Source organism: Silurus meridionalis, chromosome 17 (genome assembly GCF_014805685.1).
Source record: "Silurus meridionalis isolate SWU-2019-XX chromosome 17, ASM1480568v1, whole genome shotgun sequence".
NCBI lineage: Eukaryota > Metazoa > Chordata > Actinopteri > Siluriformes > Siluridae > Silurus > Silurus meridionalis.
The window spans coordinates 23,137,103-23,163,815 of NC_060900.1; the positions used below are offsets into that span (position 1 = coordinate 23,137,103).

At 36.0% G+C, this 26,713-nt stretch overlaps 1 protein-coding gene across 1 annotated transcript in view; it reads right to left on the reverse strand.

Annotated features, from left to right (window-relative positions):
• Nucleotides 1-917: 917 nt before the first annotated feature.
• The window catches only part of LOC124399436 (fibrinogen C domain-containing protein 1-like), an 88,868-nt gene continuing 63,072 nt past the window's right edge, over nt 918-26,713 (reverse strand). The window contains exons 5-7 of the mRNA XM_046870328.1: nt 23,873-23,969; nt 8,716-8,895; nt 918-3,429 (exon numbers count right to left, since the gene is read on the reverse strand). Coding sequence (XP_046726284.1) covers nt 3,170-3,429; nt 8,716-8,895; nt 23,873-23,969 — 537 coding nt within the window. The 3' untranslated portion in view covers nt 918-3,169. The remainder of the gene's footprint in view (nt 3,430-8,715; nt 8,896-23,872; nt 23,970-26,713) is intronic.

Here is a 26,713-nt window from a genome sequence, read left to right on the forward strand (position 1 = left end):
AAACCACCTGCAATGAACGAAATACCCCAAAAATGGTGTTTTATGTTTACAGTATTGTACTGTATTAACATTTTACCTCATTTTATAATTAATAATTATATTTCCTATTAATAAATGTCATTATTTTAACATAAAACTCGATAAAAACAATTCCCTATACGTTTTTTGGTCTATGGTGCTATCCGCAAGAGACCGGGAAAATCAGCCAAACTAATTAGTCACATTTCAAATGCAATTAACCTTGGACGTGACAGTCGAACCGTGTTAAAGCGGAGGAATTGCCGCATATATAAAAACTTGACACAAACTGGATTGGAAAATCTCAGGTTAAATCAATAGTTGATATTCTTTGCAACAAATAATCATTTCACCATGCAATTCAATATCTTAACAACTTAATCACCAGTTCTCTTTGCAGAACGGACAATCCTTGCTGCTCACTTCTCTCTATTAACATTCATTCATTTATACATTTTCTTTAATTCTCTTTTTTTCTTATTGTCATAAAATATAGATTAGATAGACATGATCAGCAACTCTCATGTTTACTTTTCTTGAAAAGTAAGATTTAGGGATTAGGGTTTAAACAGAGATAACTCCAGGTAAAAGATGCAGTGTATTGTGTAGATATTTTTCCTGCCAGCCCTGTCATGTAGTCCCAGGTGTGTGTATATATAGAGGATTTTCAATTGGACTTCCAGCCAACCAGAACCAAATAATATTATAATAAGATAATATATTAAGTTTAATAATGTGATGGGGTAAGAAGGTATTGGAACGAGCTACTGGAATAATTCTCATTACACAATCAGTGTCAAGGCTTTAAGATCAGCAAGCCACACCTTTTCCTCCCTGGCTATACTTATTAATACTGTTAAGAATGAGATTTTAGAACAGGATGTCACAATGCTCAGAAATTAATAAAATCATTTTTATTTAACAATATTATTTAACAATGTTATGCAATTTTATGGCACAAACACAAATAGAATGAAATGGCCACAATACTGTGCTTTACTTTTTCTTCAGTGTCAAAACAAAGCCTAAAAATCCCCAGCAGACCTCAGTTTTACTGGTATAACTGTTTTTTTTTTCTTAGAAGTCTTTGTGATTTTAAAGCTCTGACCGATCCAAGTTAGTTTGTGCTTGTTCTTTTCTTCTGATCTAACTTTGTGAAACTTGAGCAAATGTTATGTATGGGTATGTTTCACAGTAACATTTACTGGACAGACAAAGAACAAAACTGTCAGCAGACCCCTTTTCCACTGACACACTGCTGGTGCTGGTGCTGGAGCGGATGCTGTGTCAGGGACTTTGTAGGAACAGGCAAAATTATGTCAAATAATGGCGTACAAATTGCTGGGATTGTTTAGTGATGTCTGTCAGTAAAAATCATCCAAATGATATTAAAAAGTATATGTACAGTATATTCTCTTATGCTCTGTTGACATGAAGAGAACAGCGGTACTTCAGGTTGAATTCCCATCTCATGGTTCCCTGATGCTGTCTGTGTGGAGTGTCCTAACCATGTGTTTCCACTGTGTCCTCAGCTTTCTTTACACCTTACTTTCCAGGTATTTTGCAGGTCTTCTGTCTCTCATTTGAAATTGTTATATGATAAAGTGTATAAATGTGTGTGTGGTGTCCTGTAGCTGAATGCTAAGCGTGTTCTAAGGGTGCACCCCTATACTCATCTGTATTTGGAACATTCTGTTCAATCTGAATATCACATTTATATTTGTTTATATCTTAGCAGACACATACATGTACTTACACACACTCATTTTGATAATATTTGTCTTCTCGGGGTCTAATTTCAGACAATGTAGATAATATACATAGTTTCTTTTCTTAATATTTATTATTTTCAACATTTTCAAAAGAACATGTATGAAATTATGCAGTAAACATAAGTGGTGAACAACCCAGAATATGTTTTATATTTTCGATTGTCCAAAGAAAGGGAAAGGAAGAAAAGAATTTGAGAATTTAATCAAAACAGAGGGCACATTTTGCATCGACATGTCCTCCCAACTGGTTTGCACTTAGTGAGACCATAGTTTGTTTTTTAACAATGACCCCAAACATACCTCTAGGTTATGCAAGAGCTATTCGTTCAGGGAGAGTGATGGAGTGCTGCATCAGGTGACCTGGCATTCACAATCATCCAATCTAAATCAAGTTATGATGGTTTTGAATTAAACTGGACCAGAGAGTAAAGGAAAAGCAGCCAACAAGCACTCAACACCTCTGGGAATTTCTTACGATTGTTTGAAAATTGTACCAGATGATTACCTCATGAGTCTGATGGAAAAAAAGCTATGTGTGTGCCAAGCTGTCATCAAAATAAAAGGTAAAGAATCAAAATATTAAACATGTTCTGGGTTAATCAACACATATTTGTTTACTACATAATTTCATACCTGTTCTTTCATAGTTTGAAAGTTTGGATGTCGTCAGTACTAATATACAATGTTCAAAATTATAAAAAGTAATAAAAAACAATTAAGGAGAAGGTGTACAATCTTTTGACTGATACTGACTCAAAATGAGTTGTAGATGCAGCTGATTTAGCTATTTGTTCAAGTTTGATAAAAAAACAAACAAAAAAACACACACAGCTCCTAAACCAGCACAAACAGAGTGTTGGTGGAAAAAGGCTACAATTTCCCTGATGCATGGAGAAGTGAATGTGCAGATGTTCATTTACAAAGTGAACAAAGTGAAGCTCTGGAGTCGCTAAACTATTTAGAGGCCATTTATTCTATTAAAAAGAGGAGGACGTACCGCAAAGAGTCCACTATGCTCTGTCAGCAACAATAAAGACATTCATAGTACTCCACTCCACAGCAGTGGAGCACACCTTTCAAAATGACTTGGGGGGGTGTTTTTGGATTATTTCCATAGAGGCACCTTCACATTGCTGTTCGATGAAGGAGGACACAGCATCACAACTCTGGTAAAAGTCTCAGTAATTGTGCTCTTTTCCTTTAGAGTGTCGTTGTGAGTGTTAGAGTGAGGAATAGTTGAGACTGGGCTAATCACTCTGAGAATTATAGTCAAAACATTTTTCAGAGAGATCACATCATTGTACATTTTTTCGTCTGTACTTAGTGGCATGTAGTCCACCTCTTTTCCATAAGTAGCATTCTTTTAGTGTCTTTCCTCACTAATTTTCCTCACACGTAGGCCTGATTTTTATCTCTGTGAATTTTAGAGAGTACTGCCAACCCGTCCAAGAGGACCACTCGATGCCGTCGGCGTAGGACGAGTGCTGACCGCGCAGGTACTGTCCATTCAGGTTGGACGTGTGGCAATTGCGGTACCACCAGGCTCCGTGGTAGAAGGAGGCACAGTTGTTCTCCGAGTGATCGTTGTCCTTGTCCTTTGTGGTGAACTTCATGCCGTTGTGTTTGAGCAATGAGTCCCCTAAAGAAATAGAGAATAAATGGAGCCAAAACAAGAGATTATTTTGTGACTCGATAAACTTTTTTTGACATACTTATAAACTGCCACTGACTACACTACATTTTAAATGACAAATCTACTGTGGGAAGAGGAGAATGACTGGAATATCAAAGAATTTACTTCATTTCAAGTAAGTGCACATTGTTCGAGTTTTCAATGCTGTCCCAGTTTGCTAACTGATACATAAGTGCTGTAATTGTTAATGGATAAATCATAGGTTCTTTTTTTTTTCTTCTGAACTCTTTCATGATAGCTAGCAATGTTAATTCACTTTGCAGAGTGTTAAAACTAAAACACTGCCTAAAAAGCAACGCAGTGTAACGTGGCTAGTTAAATGGGTAGATTCCTGTCAATTTTAACTTATACCTGTTTGGACAGGCAACTCGCTATTGGTGTAAAAATATTGCTGTTATAAATGTGAAAGCATAACTGGGCTAACTATATTATTTTTATGCAGTTTCTGAAGAGTTTACTCCCTAATTATTCACCAGGAATTATGCAGCTCATTAGTTCAGCCTCTGCCTCTAAAACTACAATTGATTAGTACTTTTGCACAGTAGCCTCTTTGATCTAAGAGTGGATTAAATGACATTGCATTCACTATAATATACATTCTATTTAATAGATGCATTCATTAATTGAGATTTATTAGAGGTATTGGATTTGCATTTACATTTTATTCATCAAACCTATTTTTTCTTGATGTAAGACAGAATACAAAGCAGGAATATAGATATTGAATAATTCAAGACTGAATTTGATCAATTTTTTAATCATGCTATTTTTTTTATTTATAAAGATCCGTCTCTGTCTCTCATGTTTCTTGAGCTTGGCTTTTTTAGTGCAATTTGATTAATTTTATTGTAAAATGTTTTAATCATTAGGCGCTTGAACTGCTTAGGGCGAGCAGACTTGGAGCTGATGCTCATGAATATGAAGTCTTAAAAGCCACATGTCTAGCTATCTGTAGAGACTCTGCTGACACTCGTGACAACCAACAACCACAGGAAATGTCTTTTTGAGTGAATCTGCAAACAATCTTTGACATTGTATGCAAAATTATCAGTGCAGTACTAATAACTAGTTGCATGTGCAATAACTTTTTAGAACTATTAGCGTAGACTGATTTTTCTGCCATCTGTTCTTCACTGCTGTTACAATTTCCATTTGATGATCCATTTCACTTAACATTACCTTTATATGAATATTTATTTCTATTTAATTTTTTTATTTTTACTTTAAACTTTACTTTGAACTTTTACTGTGAGCGGCTGCAAATCAAATAATTTCTCGATGGAATCAATAAAGTATTCCGATTCTGATTTTTGAACTTCCAGCATGAGAAAGAGTGCTTTAAATTGAAAAGCTAGCATGTGTAATGTGAAATAGAGAGAAAAAAAGATCACATTACTATGTCCCATTACATTCCATTATGAAATTTAATTACTTATAATAACTGAGGCTGATTCAACAGTAAAAAAAAATGTAAAAACATGTCAAAGCTCATCATTTTAATAAAGGGTTTATACCTTGTACTTAATCTGCTAAAATAGTATTTATTAGCTTTAATGTCTTTAAACAATGCAGAAGAAAGGAGAAGAGAGGAGAGAGAAAAACATTATGAGAAGAGATTAGAATGGAAAAAAATAAAAGAGAAGAGAAGAGAAGAGAAGAGAAGAGAAGAGAAGAGAAGAGAAGAGAAGAGAAGAGAAGATTCGTTTGGTTTGTTGGAGCAGTATGATGGACTGCAAGTCTCATAAATGCAATGTTGCAGTGCTAACTGTAATGGAATTCAGCACTGATGACATCAGACTTTACTGCAGCCATATGAATCATACCAGACCTTTTGAAGATATAAAGGAGATATCATATCATAAGGCAGAAATACTTTTATAAATCTCAGGTGGCTTATGGATACATCAGGTTCCTCTTTGCTTTATAGACAGTACCTTGTTTTTATGTCCATAACGTCTCAAAGTGTTGAAACAGAATTGTGGGAAATTGTAATAACCACTACTACAACCTTTGGAATAGTCAATTTCTGGAATTGACAGCAAATTCACATCAAAATACCACAGAGTTATGAAACCTAAATTAAGCCTATTGATCATTTTGGTTTCTTACCAGTAGATTCCTTTTATTATTTGTCATATTTGATGCACGGAGTCAACTGTTTCTGAACATTATTATGTAAGGAATAAAAAACTCAGGGCTGTGCTGTGTTGGAAAATAATCAGTATATATATATATATATATATATATATATATATATATATATATATATATATATATATATTTCACATATCCTTTTTTTTTACCTATTTAAAGTTGCATTCAAATCTGTGGAATGTTTCGAAAAACAGGTGTTTGTTTGTGAAGTTACCAAGAAACTGTTTTAATATTTGTGCCATAAATGAAACTATCTGAGTCAGCACTTGAACAAGGTCACTCAATTCAAGTACCTGGGCTCATTCATCTGCTCCTTTTTCAGACACCCGAGCATGAGACAACACCACATGACTAATCTGGCAAATTATTGGAGTGCTCTATGATCCAAAGATGCTCATCCATCTCAAGGCAAAAGTGTACAAGGCTGCCATCCATATAGTTGCTCGGTCTTGGAAAGAGTGCTGTCCAGCCACCATTAAGCACCAACAAACTATCCATTCCTAGAAATGCTTTGCTGCACACTAATCTCTATCCCACTTTAATCACAAAAATGTCGGCAAAATAACAAAAGCGGCACTGGTCACAGAAAAGATGTGCAAAGTCTGACTGTGATCATACAGCCATGCCCTTCACGGTTGCAAGAAGACAGCCTTATGACAAAGTCCTCAAGAAATCTGGCCTCATGGTCAGCCAAAGAACCACTGGCTCAACAGACTGAAGAAAGATTGCATTGTCATTGATTGAGTCAAGTAGAGTATGGTGTGCAGAATTGCAGTACCTGCATTAACACAAGACTAACTCTAGGAAAAAGAGGAAAAAAAATAGTTGTCCCCTGAGAATCTGTAAAGGGACAGGATTTGGAAAGAAAAACAAATAGCATGTCCTATTGCTTAGGGCAGCTGCAGAAACCTGATTGGCCACACCGAATTACTCATGTACAGGAAGCAATGAAGGTAGAAATGTGATTCTTGGCTGAAAGCCTAAGGGGAAAACAACTGCATTAGACTTTATCTTGCTGTCCACTGGCCTCATCATTTGTCATTTCCCATTTTAGAGGTAGCTGTAAACCACCAAATAACCTGACACAAAATGGTTAAGAAAAAAGACTTGAATACTAGGTGTAGTAAACTGGGAAAACTCACTAAATTGCTGGTATTGGTGTGGCTGAATTTTGGCAAAACAACCAGTAAGTTTTGGGGCAAGCTGACTTTTAGTTTTGGAGTTTAAATGCTATGATCTTACTTACTACAATCATCTTTGATTTAAAAGTGCATAAGGGTGATTTATTTGCAAACAATATGAAACAAAAACCATGAGAATCATTAAATGCATGGCTTGTTGCCATTTCATCAAATTTACATGAGAATTCATAAAGTACTTTTGTCTCTTCAAATGTATATCTAGTTATATTGCAATGTTGGAATCCTGGCATGTAAATGCCTTTGTAACAACATAACACACATACTATATACTCGTATATCACTAGAAATTCTGGCTTCTGATCTAATAGATCTGGTGATGAAATAGTACTTGACATCATTATGTGCTGAAATTAATCGACTATATTACTGTTTTGCAGATGTTGCATTCTGTCTGCCCTTTGGACACTTTCCATAGAATTCTATGCAAAAGTGAACACCGTATACCTTTCACATTAATATGAAACTTTACTTTAGCTTTACTTTATGTTGTGCTACAGAAACCTGAAAGTGTGCTTGTTAATTAGAGCTGTGTAAAGATGCCCCCTTTCCTGACTTATATTTATAAAGTGTTTATTTGTCACCCATAATTAGCAAACTGTCCACCTTTATGGCATGCCATGGACATGTCACACTACCTCATTATCTCTGCTCCTCCCGGTGAGTCCGACCTGGTGAGGAGGCCAGAGGCAAAGGACAGGGACCAGGGACAGATTGATTGCAGAAAACCAATTAACGCTTGACAGAGGACCTGAGGGCAGTGCAGGTAAAGGTTCTCTGCCACACTGAGATAAGCAGCACATATATTTTACTTTTCAGTATTTACAGGATAAGAAGTTTTAAACATATTTGCTGAATTATCATGACAATTCCTACGTCTGGTTTGGGTGTGATCTCCTCACACTCTCGAGTCCAGCAGCTAACTTTACCAAAACTACACTTTTGAACTTTCATGGGCAATACAAAGGAGATACACAATCCAAAACATAATAATGGCATTTATTGTACACGCTGCTCAACTTTTCCTACATTAGCAGATAAATGATTCCAAGATGCCTTGAGCTAAAATTGCATCGATAAACGAGAAAAAGAGGGGAAAGTACTATAGTGCAAACCCACACTGCTGGAGATCCACTCAAATGATTTACTTTGATTGGTAAATACTATCTTATTCTTTAGCACATTTCTTAACCAAAAAAAAAAATTCATCCAAGTACTGTATAGCACACATGAAAGTGTATATAGGCTTATTTAAAGTGTTCATATGCTATTGTGTTTATATACAAGCAATTCTGAATATAATTAAATAGGATATCAGAAGAAATTAGATTGGATTCTGGTTAGATATTATAAATTATACTAGCTAGTATATAATATACTCAAAATATATTGTTTTTTGGTTTAATTAATGATATCAGTCTGCTTTTATATCAACTAACATACTTTTAACTATTATATCAACTTGGCTTTATATTATTTAAAATGATGTCTAAATTCACCTGATTTGATTCATGACAATAAACAGTGCCCAAAGAGAATGGTTTTTCATGTAGTCCTATGATTGGATTATCTCACAAGATAATGCCACATTAAGGAAGTATACTTAGAAGCCCTGATGATCGAAAGTTAAGCCTTTTTTCATAATTTGGTCACAGCAAAGATTGGCCTAAAAATAAAGCCTTGGCAGAAGAACCCTGTCGAGTATGTTCCACATTTCTGTAGTGCAGCATGAGTCTTTACAATACGACTACATAAAGCAATGCAGCTGTAACACACATCTGAAAGGTTCCTCCTTCCCCATAAATCTAAAGGATTCTATCTAAGGATGGATTTTGCCACTCATACTCGCTAAATCTCTCAGGACAAAGATAGAACCTACCAGCGGTTCCTGAGTAGTCCGCTATAGTCAATGGGTAGCCGTCCTCATCCGGGTCGACGGAGAACAATCCTACGCCAAAGGATCCATAGTGCGCGAACGAAGTGCTGTTCTCAAAGTCCTCCAGGTCAATCCTCAACTCATAATTAGCCTGAATGGTCAGTGCATGAATCCGCTTCAGACCTGAAAAACAACAGTAAGTTCAATGACAGAACCTAAATAAAAAAAAGAATTGAATACATTGTATATAAAGGTGTCTGGCTGACAGCGAACATGAACATGAACTGTATTATCTGAGAGCCATCATCATATTTATGTATGATGTAAATATATATATATATATATATATATATATATATATATATATATATATATATATATATATATATATATATATATATATATATATATATATATATATATATATATATATATATATATATATACATATATATATATATATATATATATATATATATATATATATATATATATATATATGTGTGTGTGTTTTGAACATTGTACTTATTTAGCCACAAGGATGTTACAAAATCTTTCACTTCAACCCATGTAAAGCATATTTTCATGGAGCTCACTTTGTGCACAGGGGCATTGTCATGTTAAAACAGGTTTGTGTCTCCTAGTTCAAAGAGAAGGGAAAATGCAATGCTGTTACATCCAAAGACATCCTATACAATTATGATTTTTAAATTCTGTGGTAACCGTTTGAGGAAGAAGCACATATGACTGGAAAAGGCAGGCGTCCTATTACTTTTGACCGTATATTATCATAACATGAACACGTATTAAGACCTTAGGTGCAACACCAGAATGAATAAAAATTCACAAACTGCATGAGAGTAACACATATGGGGTAGAGTTTGAGTAAAACCAAGGCGTATCTCTGAACATGTCTGAATTGATATGTATTGATCTGTCTGACAGCTCACACAATGTAAACACAAAAAAACTGACATTCATAAAAAATCTGGGAAAATGTCATACAAAGCCAATAATAAACCCACAAGTACAATCCATCAATGTATTAGTAGTATTATTCCTATTACACACAGAAGAAAGCATTTTGAGGGCCAGAGCGGTACACATAGCCGGTCAGCTTTTCCTTTAAAAGCTTCATCAAACAGAAGAAACTCATAACTTTAATTTCATGTCTGGTAGCCTCATTAAGTTTAATTTTGCTGCTGGTACACCATATGAAAATAAAGGTTAAAAACGAAGCTGTCACATGAAACTACTTTTGCAAAAAAAATGTGACCATGACAACTAAGACTATTTATTCAACTATGATCAGTACTTTAGATCATTACTTTGTATTTCCTGTTAGTATGATTTCATAGTAATAACTGTGATGTAAGAATGTAATAAAATTTCAGCACATTTGCTTTGTAATACACTGCACATATTTAAACATGGACACTTTATAACTTTCAATCAGGTTTAAATGGCTCATTATAAACTCTCACTTTCATTTCTAATTAGGTAAAAGTTTCTTTCTTTCCCATTTTGTAACCCACAGATGAACTTAATGCTCCCATTCATAGCATTGAGAACGATGCTAAGCTGTTTGCCCGTTTTCAGGAGTAATTGCGTGTTACGTACAAAGCTGGCGCAAACACCTCAGTAGCTTCTCAGAGCTTGAAAGCAACCATTAAGTTCATCTCGGAGTGGAAAAGAGAAAAAGTCCCAAAAACCATACTTACTGAGTCAAAATCTTAACCAATTAAAATCAAATGTTCACAAAGCAGCGAAGGGAAACATTAAGCTAGATGAGGGCTAGATGTACCAAGCTGTTTCCGCCCGTTTTCAGACATAATTAGGCAAATTTTGCATGTTTTGTCGGAAATGAGCAATCTCGAACGGGAATGGGAGACCGAATACATATTTCCGCTCCATGTACCAAACTTTTCACTTTTAGCTAAATTATCCCTCAGCAAGGTTTGTATGTCATTATATCGGCCTTACAAACGCAGGTCCAAAGCAGCACCTTGCTCGGAGCTGTGTGTGTGTGTGTGTGTGTGTGCAATGCTGCCAGGTGCATAGTTTTTTCTTTCAACTACTTTAAATCTGTCAATGCACATATTCACTCACAGATACTTTCATTTGTGCCAAAAAATTACATTTTAGGACTTTTGTGAAAAATACTTTCTACATCACTATATTATATTTAATACATTTTCGTAAACTGGATTTGACGATGGATATATCGTAATTATATCTGAGATCTATCTCTAATGAGCAAGGCAATGGCAAGAGGAGAAAAAGTTCTTTAAATGACATGAGGAAGAAACCTTGAGAAAAAAAAACAGACTGTTAGGAATATTCCCCAAATGCCAAGCGCTGCAGTTAAAGCTCACCGGAATGCATTTCTGACACCAGTGCTACACTTTGGTTTGGTTTAATTTGCTATGTGTTTTTCGTTGCCTTTCACATCCTGTTTCAACCCATGTCTTGTCATTAGCTGCTTCTCTCATATATCGTTGTTGCCTGCACCTGTTTTTGGTTTACAAATGATTATTTTGTATTCTTATTCCCACCTGTGTTCTTTCTTCCCTTGCGAAGTATCATCTCATTGTGACCAAGATTTTTGATTCTACCGTGTGGTTATTTTGTTGTTGATCTGTTTTTCCTTTTTGTTCTTTGATCGAATATATCATTTTCACATTGATGCATCTTTTGTATATTTTTGATACATTTACTCAATCACACCTTTTCACACCTTTGCTCAATCGTTGGCTTGGAGATCCAGAGAGGGCAAATTTGGAAGTTGGTGTTCTCAGTTGCCATATTTGGAGGCCACAGTGATTGAAGAGGTTTGGAGTTCTCCACTGGCTGTGAAAAGGGGAGTCTATTCTAACCTGGGTGACCCCCAGATACTGTCATTCTAAATGATCCTATTTCTATAACTGCATTCTATAAAGTCAAGCAGTGCTTAAAAAAAAAAAAAAAAAATAATAATAATAATAATAATAATAATAACATTCCCACACGTTTGTGACAGATGCTGCAGTCGACGTCAAGAAAAAGTATTACAGTTAAATTGACACTTTCCCTATTCTGTGCAAATCTTTTAACTAAAACAGCTGCTGATTAAAACTGGAATATCAGCTCCATTCATTCCCTCTCACACTGTTTACTTACAACTCTGACACCAGCCTTTGTTTAATAAGAACTTCATTTGCATATCTTCATTACTCAACTCGCTTTCAGTCCCAAGCTTTTTTCACAGAAACTTTTCCCAGCACTTAACGGCAGCTTTTCATAACACAATCAGATCTCGAGTGTCTGTTAACACACTCAGTGAAGCTACATTTCATAGAACTCAGTTTAGCACTCTGACATCAAGGCTTCAAGTTCAATACAATGAATATATTTTATTTATATATATATATATATATATATATATATATATATATATATATATATATATATATATATATATATATATATATAAAGCATGGAGCATACAGTATGCACATGAGTTTTCCACAGGAAGACCAGGTACTTGTACATGTGTGTATGTGTGTGTTTGTGTGCATGTGTGTGCCTGTGTCCCATAACATCAGAACACAAAATCAATGAGGCTGTGATTCTTTTTTGCAGAATTTCAGGACTATTACTTGGTTATTTACTGCAGAAAGTGGAAGATTAATCAAACTATGTATATCCTATACAACTGCACTGGTATATACTACACTGCACTGCTGTACACTATGTCTTAAATCATTTACTGGTCTATTAGGAGTGCAGTTTGAAATGAGTATTCAAGATTAATTGAGTATTTGGGAAACCCATGAACACATCACTGTTGCTGCAAATATTACTACAGACCCAGTCATAGAAATCATTGTCTCCAATTTTCTCATAAAAGCTCTTCTCTTTCAATTCTACTGTTAATAGTGTGTGTTTTTTTTGACTTGAGACTGGTGGTGTGATGACTGAGACTATAAACTTGTTATTAAATGTGAGGATCAGAACCTGGTGGTTTGTTGCTATTGCATCATTTCAAGTAATTTACTCTTACAATCAAAGATTTCACTTACAAATTATTTGTGCTGTAAAATAAGAAGTGGTGCATATCACCAAAATACTGTGGCCTACATTAAGTGTTCAATTCAGACACAAGGTTGGAAACATAATATTTGGTAGACCTATAAATTTTAATAAAAATTGCCCGGAAAAACTTCTCTATTCTAAATGGAAAAATTGGAGCGAACAGTTTCTGCCCTCATGTCATGTTTCCCTGGTTGCAGACAACATGTTTTAGGTTTTAGCCAACAAGCATGTTACAGCTTTTTGTTCTAATCCTGTTCCACCCCTTATTTGTTTTTGTCTGGCTATTTTCTGTTCTCCAACTTTGTGTAAGTCCTTGAATAGTGTGTGTAAATACTGTATACTCCTGGTCAAGAACATGAGGCAAGCCCAAAATGGCAAAATATCACTCTTTTAATAGTTTAAAAACAAATGATTGGTTAGACAATTAGCATCACTTTTGCCTGATATTCATTTAAAGGTTCATGCATGATGGGTAAGATTCCCTAGTGGTCTAGTGGTCTCACCGCTGCGGCCGGGTTCGATTCCCGGTCAGGGAACCAACCCCAGCCATTAGGGTTGCACAAGCCAAAGCACTCTTAGTGCCGGTCCCAAGCCCGGATAAAGGGGGGGGTTGCGTTAGGAAGGGCATCCAGCGTAAAAACGTGCCAAATCAATCATGCGGATCATGAATACGGATGATTCGCTGTGGCGAGATTGTTGAGATTCAAACAGTTGAAGATGTGTAGCTGAAAAGATCATAATTTTAATTTTTATATGTTCTTTTATTACCTAAAACAGTTTACATGCCCAAAAGAGAGTCTGAGGAGTGCATTTGTTTCATTCTTCTAATTCCCTGACCAATGATTTGTTGTAAAGACCAGTTAACCATTTTTGGCTTAGGAGTAATGGCAGTTGTGAAACCTGGAATTGACATTTCATTTTTATGAGATATTAACACAATGCCAGATTTGATTTATAACCTGATTCTCATGATTTGAAACTCACATGTTTACAGCAAGGTGCTTGTAGAAGACGTTACACAATACACTTTATTCAGGTTTATTATTTCTAATTCTACTTGCAACATGTCCCCCATGTCTGACATGGGGTTTCACGGATGATCATGTCAATTGACAACATTAGGAACAACATTTTTCAAGAACACCATCCTTGCATCAGCTTTCTTGTATGCTATAGAAAGTAGAAATAGACATATGATCCTACATATATGTCCTACGATTGTTAATTACTTACGCACACTGTACTGAACTGTACACATATCAACATACGTCCTAATTTCATAATACCCGTACATACCTCTAACCGTACTCCAGGATGTGCTTTTTTTTATCTTTCATAAAACAGATAAATAAAGGTAAGCATTTGAAGATCATACAGATCTCTTTGCCTCAAGCTTAGCCAGGCAGAGCACTCATAGCCGCGGGCATGCTCGAATAAAAGAACGCACAGCTCCATTGACTTATTAACGAAACGTGGCAAATATTTGAGCAGCTGACGCACTGCTGATGTTTAAACAGTTTGCTTGTTTGGAGGTCTAATTTATTCTCGCAAGAATTTCACACTCACGTCGGGCTGTCAAACAATCTTCAGAATCAAAGCTTTATGTTTGGGTGTAATCACAATAATTACGTTTGAAATGTATCAGGTTATTTACACACATTTGTTCGACGTGTTTGCTGAAAATGAAACAAATTAGCAACGCATAAGTTGCAAGCACAACATTTTTTCAATGTATTAAATGTAAAAAAAATAAAATAAATGGAATATTCTATACTATATCAAGTCAAGTTTATTTCTATAGCGCTTTTCACAACAGACATTGTTATGAGGAAGAAACCTTGAGAGGAACCAGACTCAAAAGGGAACCCATCCTCATTTGGGTGATATCAAGAGTGATATCTTTTCCAGTCGTGGATCATTCTCAAACTGTTTCCACAAAGTTTGAAGCACAGAATTATAAAGGTTGTCTTTAAATTCAGTAGCCTTAAATTTTCCCTTCACCTGAACTAGGAGACCCAAACATATTCCAGCATGTTAATGCCCCTGTGCACATAGATATGCTTTACATGAGTTTTAGGGAAGATCTTGATTGGCCTGCTGTAGTGTCTGGGCTCAAACCTATTAAACACCTTTGGGATGAATTGGAATACTGACCCTAGGCCTCCTCACCGTACATCAGTACCTGATTTTACTAACACACTCGTGGCTCAAAAATCACCACAAGCACACTCCAAAGTCTAGTCGCACATCTTCCTAGATGACTGGAGGTTATTATAAGAGCAAATGGGGACTAAATGTGGAGTCGGATGTTAAAAAAGCATATTTGAAACTCAGGTGTCTGCAAACTGTCCATATAGTGTTAACATTAACCCCTGTTTTTTTCATACCCACTTGTACTGCTGTGTGTGTTAGCATCTTTCCTGCATACATTAACCCATGCTTATTTTAAATTGTATATATTTTAGGTATTAGAAATCAATAGCAATAAGAAAAAAAAACTCGGGCTAATGATTGCAAAGAAAAAAAGATGTATGTCATTTTGTTTTTATAAAAAAAATGTATGTGTGCTGAATGGTTCCATTATCATTACAAAAAAATGGGGCTGTGACTATAAAAAGTTTGAGTACCCCTGGTCTACATTATGTGAGTGTTAATGAAAAACGAGCTGTTCTTTGTGAATAAGATGTATGTTTTGCAGTGGAGAGTGACAGTCCGCTCTACTCTCCTTTTCTTTCCGTGCAACAAAACAGGGTCATTAATATTTAATCACAGTCCTCCATCTGTGTAGCTGTTCATGGGAGAGCTTTCGGGAACAACAGGCTCATACACAGAGGTGTTCCTCTCACTCTGTCACAAAACTGCACTGAGAGGAGAAATGAATAGGGAGAGGAAGAGAGGAGGGTGATAAAAGCTCAGCACGAGTGCATGCTGACACACACACATGCACACACACACACACACACACACACACACTCTCTCTTTCTCTCTGGAGGTGGAGGTGTTGTGCCTGTAAGCTATCAGGTCTTGGTATGGGGACTCTGAACACCTGGCATGTGACTGACATGTCATAGGCACATTAGATCTTTGACACACACTTACACACAAATGCACAATTCTGCCACTCATTTCGCATCTGATGTGAATATTTCATAAATATTTAAATACAAATATAAATATTTAAGTAAACAGCTTTAAAGAAAAGAACACTATTTTAGTACGCTTTGGTGATATTTAACACATAACCTGGATCAGCCATAACATTAAAACTACTTACAAGTGTAATCAATTTTTTTTTATTTTGTTTTTATTCCAGTCACTTTACAGGGGTGGGATATTTTATGGCGCAAATATGCGGCCAGTTCTCAAAGCTGTGGAAGCAGGAGGAAATGGGCAATATCTTAATGACCTTGACAATTGTGATGGTTTGACAACTGGGTTTCAGAATCTCCAAAAACGTCAGGCCTTGCAGGATTGTTCACAGTTTTCAGTAATTAGCACCTACCAAAAGTGGTCTGAGAAAAGACAAGCAGTTACCTGGTAACAAAGACATGAGCACCCAAAGATCACTAATGAGGGCCTGAAGTGAAGACTAGCCCATCTGGCCTGGATCCATAGAAGAGCTACAGTAGCACAAATTTCTGGCTATGATATAAAGGTTTCACCAAGTGCATCACAGCTCACTATATATAGAGCTGTGTAGCTGCAAAGTGGTCAGAGATACCATGCTGACCCCTGTCTATCACCAAAAACTCCATGAAGCATGAGCATTAGAAATGGACCATAGTGCAGTGGAAGAATATGACCTGGTTTGAAAATTCACATTTTCTTTTACGTCATGTGAAAGGCCAGGTGCGTGTGCGTTGAAGAGATGGTGCCAGAATGCACAAAAACCAAAAATACAAGAAGAAGTATGCAGGTGTTGAGGTAGTGTGAAGTGTAAGCAAAGTTCTGCTAGGAAAACATGGGTCCTGGCATAAAAAAATTATGCACGTCACATGTATTTTACAACACAGTGAAATTGTTTCTTCACATATCCCAGTAATGTGAAGAAGCTGGGGCCAAGCTCCGGGTCCCCAAGAGTGGCAGCTTGTGATATCCCGGGTAGGTGATCGGTTCCGTAGTGATCAGTAACCCAGAGCCTTAACTCTGAGGTACCACCTTGTGCTGGTGTTGAAAAAAACACTCAACAACTTTTAAACTTAAATAAATAAATAAACAAAAATAAATAAATAAATAAATACAGATAGTCCTCGACTTACGGTGGAGATGTGTCTTGATAACCTCATCATATCTTAAAAATATGGTGAGTCGAGACATGGCCTAGCCTACCCAGGAGTCTAAAAGAATGGTGATCAGTCGTAGGTGATGGAGTAGTATATGGAGTAATATTGCTCTGTTTTGCTACATAAATTAGCAAAACAGTTCATTTTACAGTACCATACTGTAAAAACTATATATATCTGTCAGGAGGCGCATGGATGAGCACGGGTTCACGAAGACAGAGCATATGCTGCTGCAGTACATTTGCCTGCACGAAAATATTATTACAATATTGTTGTATCGCTATCATCATTGTAAGATCGGAAAATTGTAAGTCGAACAATAATGGACCATGTGTAAATAAATAAATCAAGTTTTTACATATTAGTCACATATCATGCAATTCTTGACAGTATCAGATGCTTCACATCTTTATCAGCAGAAATCGTATTAATCCGTCAGCTTCTCTGTGTAAATTTTCTGACCCGCTTTACCCTCTCCATCTGGTTTCCCAACTTCCCTCCGAAAAACGTCGTACACATCACTGTTTATCACTGCTTCCACGTCAGGCTAACCAAATAGCCTCTCGGGGACCAAGAGACATGTGGTGCATCCAGAAGGTAGCACAGACTATGAAATTAATTGCTTTTTGAAATAATTTCGCTTTTATCTTAATATCAGACTGCAACTATTTATCTTTAAAACAGACCTAAAATCTATCAGAAACATGTGTGGCATTGGGACCTGTGAACCTACTGTACAAATCAGATCTCGGGTGGATATGCTTGACACTAAGCAAACTTTCCTCTTTTGAGAACAGTAAGGTCTAGGCTTTCACCTAATTTACACATCACAATTTCTTAGCACAAAGTAATGTTGAGGTCTGTGTGGTGCACCAACAACAATCTTCACTGAACAAAAAAAAACTTCCACTGAAGCAGAAAAAAAGATTTTTTGTTATTTTCATTTTTGGAATGTGCATATGACTGAAGGACATTAATGCAAGCAGAGTATCTCGGCATTATCTGGTGGAGAAAGATAAGTAGGCGGCTTCAAACAATAAGCATAAGGATTAAAGCAAATGCTTTGTGGATGTTGAACGAGGTCATGGTTTATTCAGGAACATCAGGCTCACATACAGATCACAGATAAAGACCGCATTATAACTACCAATGTGTTCATGGTGCATGACAACTCAATGGGGACTGTGGTAACATTGTGCTCAAATCTCTACCTGCAGAAACGGAGCTTCGCTTTCACTGTACTACATACATGTAATCCACAATGCCGAGAAAAAATCAGGAAGATCAAAGGTGAACTCAAGGATTTATTTGTGTAATCCAGCTGAGTTCTTGAAGCATAGACTAACAAATAATGTCAACTGAGACCTAATGTGTTCTCTCTGTGCAAGATTTATGGATAAAAAGCTTAATGGCTCAAATAAACAACCAGAATACTAGTGTATACATTGAAATAGTCTGATATTTGATTCCATCCATCCATCCATCCATCCATCCATCCATCCATCCATCCATCCATCCATCCATCCATCCATCCATCCATCCATCCATCCATCTATCCATCTATCTATCTATCTATCTATCTATCTATCTATCTATCTATCTATCTATCTATCTATCCATCCATCCATCCATCCATTCAACCTTCATTCATTAAACTTAAAGTCCACCCAACCATCGATCTTTTCCAATTTTACGCTTGTTGCTTTGCGGTCATTTCTCCCATACCTGATTGCATCCACCTTTGCTTTTGCAAACCATTCGTGTTAGTGTGCTCTTGTGAAACACTCACCTACACATTTATATACCTTCAACGAAACCAGCCTGTAATCCTTCTTATTTTGTGGCTACTGTTTTCTTGTTTTTTATGATTATAACAGTGTTCCACTTTAGCTGCTCTGCTGTGATCCGACCCCTGCTACAGGCATTGACATCTTTTCTGGCTTTGCCTCAGTAAACATCACACTTGAAACGATTATACAGAAAGACAGGTTTCACTGAGTAGTTTAACCAAGGTGTCCATATGAAGGAGCATATTTTGAATATTTAGAAATTGGCTCAAAAGTGTAGATCTAGTAGACAACCAAGAATCATAATTGCCAAATCAATTTTTATTCAATCAACTCTCTGGAGGAACACAATTGCACCCTGTTTTCTGTATTTTCTGTCAAATCAATAATCAACAACCTAGTATTCATTATTAAAATGAATAATTATCACCATTTGTGTAATCAGGGCAATTAGCAGGACAAAGGCTCCCTATTACTTTTACTGCTATTAGCTATAGCTATTACTGGTGATCTCTCTAATACTAGAATCTCACTCTGTACTCCCCTGTTGTCTGGCAAACTATACCAGCTCTTTTCTATGGGTGGTCTGGCTCCTCAACACATACCACTCACAACCAGGATCTGGTCTATATATGGACTGACCACATACTACTGTATTCTAAATAAAATTCATCAGGCCTATGTTATGTACACTACATACATTTTATGGACAAAAATACTGCACTTATAATAACCACCAGATTTAGGAGTAAGGTTTTATAGATTTTTGCTTATTCAACCACAAGAGTGTTAGTAAAATCAGGTGCAGTACTGATGTAGAGTGAGGAGGCCTAGGGTGCAGTCAGCGTTCACAGTTTAATAAAAGTCTCAGTAAAATAAATTAAGAAACAGAATGCAGAGTCAGAAACTGTGCAGGGTTTGAGCAAAGGGCAAACAGATTTCAAGGACCTGAAATCCAGAGAGATAAAAACAAAAGACTGTAATATAAATTAGAGAAAAATAATACTTCGCAAATGCAAATTGTCTTCGAATCTCTATATATACAGGGAGATATATATATACGTTGAACCTGGAATAGTGTGTTGTCTTTTAGGTCGGCCATGTTGGATGGTAAGTCCTCGGCGTTGTGTGAATGGAAAGTATGTGGTTTTGATTGAGGTGTGCAGCTATGTTTTGATTAAAGTGTTAGGTGTGTTTGGGTTAATTTGTGTATTTTCTGAAATGTGTAGCTGTGTTTTGTCTGTGGTGTGCTAGTGTGTTTTGTTATCTTTGCAAATGTGTTTCTGCATTGTTAGAGTTGTGCAAGTGTGAATGAACACTTGCTCCCTCATATTATTTAGAGTACAATGCTAGAGACGGTAGTTTTGGTGTTTAATCTATTCCGGATGTATTAGCATGTTCTGCTTGTCACACTTGCACCTCCACATAGGAGAGTCAAAATATTCTTGATGCACTTCGAAAAGCCGAGGTTGACAATTTTTGAAGAGTTAGTTCAGAAGCAGCCAGCTGTTCGAATGTAAGCAATTGTGAAATGTCAAAACACAAAACTTCACAAACACACGAAAACACATAAAAAAATGACAGAATAAAGCATGCAGCAGGAGATGGAGATATGGGGGAATAAGAGAAGAGAAAGTAGAAGATGCATACAGTGAGTAGCCATGCTTGTCAGCAGAATGTGTTGTACACCTCAGGAACCGGATTTCAGTACACCAGATGGGAGAAGAGGTAGGGGAGGAGAAACATGTATCACTATGTGATACAACAGAACATAAAGAAGTGTAGAGGAATGAGAGGAGAAAGAGAGTCAGAACAAAAATTGGCATAAGATCACTGACAGCTTTGCCAAAGAATGAAAAACTGTGCTTTGCTATTGAATTTCATGTTTGTTTAAGTGCAATATGCTCCAGCTAGTTCATATATATATATATATATATATATATATATATATATATATATATATATATATATATATATATATATATATATTTTAGTTTCAAAACATCTGCACTCTTTTTCAAATCCCACAAGAATTCTCTGGGATGGCTGTTGATATGAGTTATTGTATAAAGTATGCAGGTGAAATTTGTTTCAAGTGTGATTTGTATAAAGTGTGTATAAAATGTGTAGGTAAGTTTTGTCTGAAATGTGTATAGGTGTGTTTTGTCTGTAATGTTTATAGATGTGTTTTGTCTAAAATTGGTAGAGATGTGTTTTGTTTATATAATGCATATGTGATTTGTCTAAAATGTGTAGAGTTGTGTTCACTATGAAACTATAGGCATGTTCTCCATGAAGTGTGTAGGTGTTTTATGTTTAAAAATTTGTATATGTGTGTATTATATGACGTGTGCAGGTGATTTTTGTCTGAAATGTGTATATGTGTAATTTGTATGAAGTGTGCAGGTGTGTTTTGTATGACGTGTGCAGGTATGTGTAAATGTGTTTTGGTTAAAGTGTGTGTTTAGTGTCTTTCACTAAACATTTAAATTAGCTTGACTTGCATTTCAATAATAAGAAATATAAAGAGTCGGGAAAACATTTCTGGAGGGTGTGGCACATTGCAGCAAAAGATATTACTTATGTCATTAATGGCAGCACACCATTAATTTACTGCACAATTTAAACAGTTATCTAGCAAACATCAAGATGCATTTTTACAAAAATATAATCTACCTCATATAGCAGCCTTTTTTTCTACCTTTTCCCCACCATCATAATTATTAATCTCTTTAAGAGGAAAGGATAAAAGCTATGGCTATATAATTTACCTCAGACATTCACTTGCTTATTTCTTCATAGTATGTATCAAGACACATAATTTGCCTGTCATACTTTTGAGTTAAATTGAGTTTGTTGTCATTTTTCTGCCTTGTTAATGACTTCTGTGCATAGGACTGGGCAGTACATTAGCATTTCATTTGAACGAATGATTTCTCCACCCCTACAATAAATAGCTTATTTCTTTCAGCACCATTTAACCCAGTTTATTTATTCACATCGCTGTAATTGAATTTACCGAAGGCACCTTTAATAATCTAAAAGTTCACAAACCCGTCCAACTAAGAAAAAAAGGTGATTACAAAGACTCTGAGATGATATAGCACATTTACACGCATAATGAAATCACACATCTGATGTTGTTGTTCAGTCTTTCAAGGAAGGGTGAGAGGACCACTGATGACATGCTACTGGAGGTTCGGCAGAGCCGCCAATAAGTCAAAAGCTGTTGCTTCCGGCTCAATATGGTGAGAAGTGTCATCGGCTTAATTTTTGCATGAACACTTTGCAGCAGCAGCTCCGATACCATCTCCTATTAAAAAAAAAACATTCCTAACCATAAAACTATAGAAAACAGTGAGAAGATAAGCCCTCTTTCCATTGGGTTCAGTTAGATGATATAGCCCTGACCTTGTTGAGGGATTTATTACATGAGCATGGACTGGTCTGTTTTGGTACATTTAAAGCCTTCTGCTTCAGGACAGCATTAAGGGCATTAAGGAGATAAGCAAAGAACCAAGACATTCAATTATTTTATTTATCTATGTCCTAATAGCACCATTTGTGCTATTTGTGTACAATGACCAAATATTTTAATTAGAAACCTAACCTAGACCTGTAAATGATTAAAATAAAGTATCAAGCATCATCCTAATCTTTAAGCTTTTTTATAAAACAAAACAAAACTAGGTTTAAGAGCTCAACTTCTTTTAGTTCTCTGTATCCTTCTTGATGATGTCTACATGGCAGACAATTGCTTAGTATCTAGTATTCAAGAATTGCTAGTATCAAATATTGATGCATCGCTTATACTATTACTTGATGCTAGAAATTCTTACATTCACATTATGTTCTCATTCCATTTGCATATCTTTATTTTCTGATGATATATCAAATATAACACTACTGCAAATCCCTCTTAACTCTCTTACAGCTGAGCTGCATCTCTGCCACGAGTTTATCTTTGCTAAGGGCACTGTGGCCTCTACACTGTCTCTTTCTCCACCCTCTTATCTTAATGACTGCATATTCTTGATTTTCCCCCTCCAGCTCATCTCTTTGAACTCGCAGGTTAATTGTGCTCAGCTTCCTCATGTCTTATTGATCGGAGATCAGAGGAGCAACAGACTCATCCTCATAACCAGCAGCACCGTTCTAGAGCTCCACCAACAGGCATGAGCATTGAGCTTCTTTAGTTTAATGCAGTAAGTATATTATTGGGCATCCAACCCAAACTATCATTCCTCTTCTTATAAACATCATTAAAGCAATGGGGTGACATTCACTGACAGGCCTGTCATTCCACATTACGGTGCCTTAGTCTCAAGAACATGGGTACATGTTTCCCTCAAACAATGGCAGAATATAAAATAAAGAAACTGGATTAATTCATTAAAGGGAGCTATTTTGCATCAGAATCAATCAAAGTTCTTCATACTGTTGCCCTGATAATGTAGAGGCATCCTTGCAGCAAATTAAAAAAAGTACTATTAAATTTGCATATATCAGTTGTATCTGATAATAACAGATAGTCAAAAACACACACATAAAGATCTGTTCAAGAATATATTTTTAGGAAAGCTTTTTTTTGCCTTTCCTCTTCTCCTTCTTCTCATATCTGTCTTTATTGCTATATATGCAGCCACCAACATCTCTGCCAACATCTCTGTCTCTGCTAGAGAGCTACATTAAAGACTTCTATACTGTATTACTCTTTATTTAATTCACTATAATAAATCAGGGATTATAATTACAGACAATTTGTCTTGCTTGTTTCATCAGTAGTCATTTATTCAAACTGCTGTTCTCTAACATCATCCTCCAAAAAATAGTTTTTAATTAATGGTAATGTCTGGGTACCACGACATGACAGGACATGATAAGGACCTGTTTCAGGCTTTAACTTAAGGCATAATGAACTCCAGCGGATAATTACATTCAAACGGATGCAAAGTTGGTACTTACCGTTCGAAAAAAACACTGTAATATGTAAAATATAATGAAACAATGCCTTACCAAGCCAGTGCTCTCCTGTGATCTTCCCAAAGCCCTCACGATACGCAGCCCAGTCCCTGTAGAAGTCGACAGAACCATCTTCTCTGCGCTGAAACACCTGGAGGACATAAATTAAGATGTCAACATTTCTGAAACGATTATCTTTATTCGATAAGGGTGGCTCACTGCGGCATACAGCCTCAATAAGCAGATTATTGTAATGTTTTACTGTTTACAGTATGGAATAGGAATGTTGATTCACATCATGAAATTTACATCATTTCTTATCAGCGTTTTATTAATTATGCATCTAATGCAATTGCATTGTTCGAACACGAGAAGCCTCATGTCTCTATAAAAATGTAGAGAAAGGACTCTCGGCCTCACAGTTCAGGATCGCTCTAATCCACACACATCTAGCTCTTCAGCAGCTCTTAAGCAACACCGGCTAAAGTAAACAGTCATTTAGGGCAGACATTTTAGCCGACCTTGGAGCTCTATTTCAGGTTGAAATAATGCCTCAGGTGCTGCTACAGTACTTGCGTTGCTTCAATTAAAATTGGATTATTTAGTAAATTTTTTGCGAAAATGTACAAACATTTTTTTTTTATGATGATGAACATCGTAATATCTGTTACATAGAATATTAAACCACTGCTCAAAGCAATTTTATTTAGTTCGTTTTATACAGACATTTTCATTGGTTATTTTTTTAAAGGTTTTTTTTGGTCATCATTTTTTCTACTTCTGTCACTTTCCTTTACATTTATATTTACATGTATGGCATTATGGCATCAAGAGCAACATACAAAAGTGCTTTGAGTCTTTATCAATAAATAAATCAACATTGTTCTACTAGGTAACAAACGTAAGATATCATTAGCCTAAAACTCTGCTAACTTTATTTTCTTTTCCACATTATTACAAATAACAAAATTGTCAAGCATTATATATTTAAATACTGAGCTTCTTTTTCCATCGTTTAGTAAATTTGTTTAGTTTAATGCTTTAGTAATGCTACATTTTTGCATGTATATAAAAGCAATCGCCAGTAAATGTACAAATTTGTTCTTGTATTCAGTTAGTGAAGCATACAAAACACCAGAGTGACTGACTAATGAAAGACAGCTAAATACTTCATTAATGTCAATCAACTATTATATTTCCTTTGTGCTAGATGAAATGCCTGTTTAATTTGCATTTTTTTTTTATATATATATAGATAGAAGTTATATACATTTTAAATGTTAATCCATCTTGGTGCACTGGTCCTTTGGCCATTCTGAGGTACATGAGTGACCCCTGGAGCTTAGTAATAAACCACTTGGTCATAGAAATATATATATATATATATATATATATATATATATATATATATATATATATATATATATATCAGTGGTTCTTAACCTTGTTGGAGGTACTGACCCCCACCAGTTTCATATGAGCATCCACCGAACCCTTCCAATGATGGCCAAGCGGGGCATGTCATCACGAATCATATGAGTCGGGTGTGTGTCTTGACCTCGGCACCCAGGTTGAGAACCACTGATATATATAAAAAGCTTGAATCAAGTACTGAATTGAGCATAATAATCAAATTCTGCATGTTGCAAACAGAAAAAGGACTCTCTGCCCAGTGTGTTTAGTAAAATCTATAACTGTGGGCTTTCTTTAGTATCACTAGCAACTATATACAGCCTTTTCAACACCATAAACAAGACTTTGACCTTGTCTATGGATGAAAACAAATCCTGGCTGCACCACAAAAAAATGAAATACTACATACAGTGTGTCAGGACTAATACAGAGCATCTAAAGGACCATGTTTCATCATGCTCCATCAGACCACTCTCCTGTTTCTTTCATGAAAATGGGCTGGAAAACAATCCAGCCTCATGTGAGCCAGCTCTAGGCCTTTTTCCCACTGCAATGTCATATAGCCATACTATCGCTACTATTACTGCAGCTGTAAACAGTCATTTCTTCACTTTCTATTGAAGTGAGATAAAATAAAGAACATTACTGAGAAACTGCAAAACCCAACATATAGCAAATAGAAACAGTTTAACATCCATTCCACTGATTGAAAGAACTAATACTTGAAATTGATACTTCTTCTACAAAATCCTAAATACACATCTCCTCACAGAAAACTTGGCTAGACATCATTAAATACAAACACGTTTATTAAAGGTTCATCAATACACTTCGATTATGAAACATTTATCATACAAGTCTCTGTGAGTTGGTGTTGCTATAGAAACGATTAAATATTACAACAAGCCCATTAAAATAAACCTCTGCTTTAAAATCAAGACAGCATCGCTGTCAGAGTTGCTGTTTTAGAAAATTACAACACAATCGACACCCTCTGAATAGTCAGATTTGAGAATTCTGAAAATATTACATAGCAGTAAAATTAGAAAGAATACCCAGAACAGAGCTTCTTCTGAAGAATCAATGATGCAAGAATAGATAATATCAATCAGAAATATTTGCCCAGTGAGCTGTAAATGATAAGTGCTGGTCTTTGTTACGGTGTGATGGAAAGTCTTGGAAAGAATTCAAAGCATAATTTAGGCAATAATTGAGTGCCAATGCCCTTATAGAGGATAAATCAAGCAAACAGTGAATCGATGTACTCCTGGAAATGCCAGGAATTGAAAACCCTTCTTTTAATGTGCTTGGCCAACTGCAGTACATACAGACACACACAAACTGTTGTAGAAAATGCTTCCCCATGGCACTATGAGACAAAAAAAAGAATGCACACTGATATAGACACATCCTCCAGTCTGGATTAGAAATAATAACACTGTCTGTCTTGGTTGTGTGGGTCAGAGATCGACAGCTTCGTTG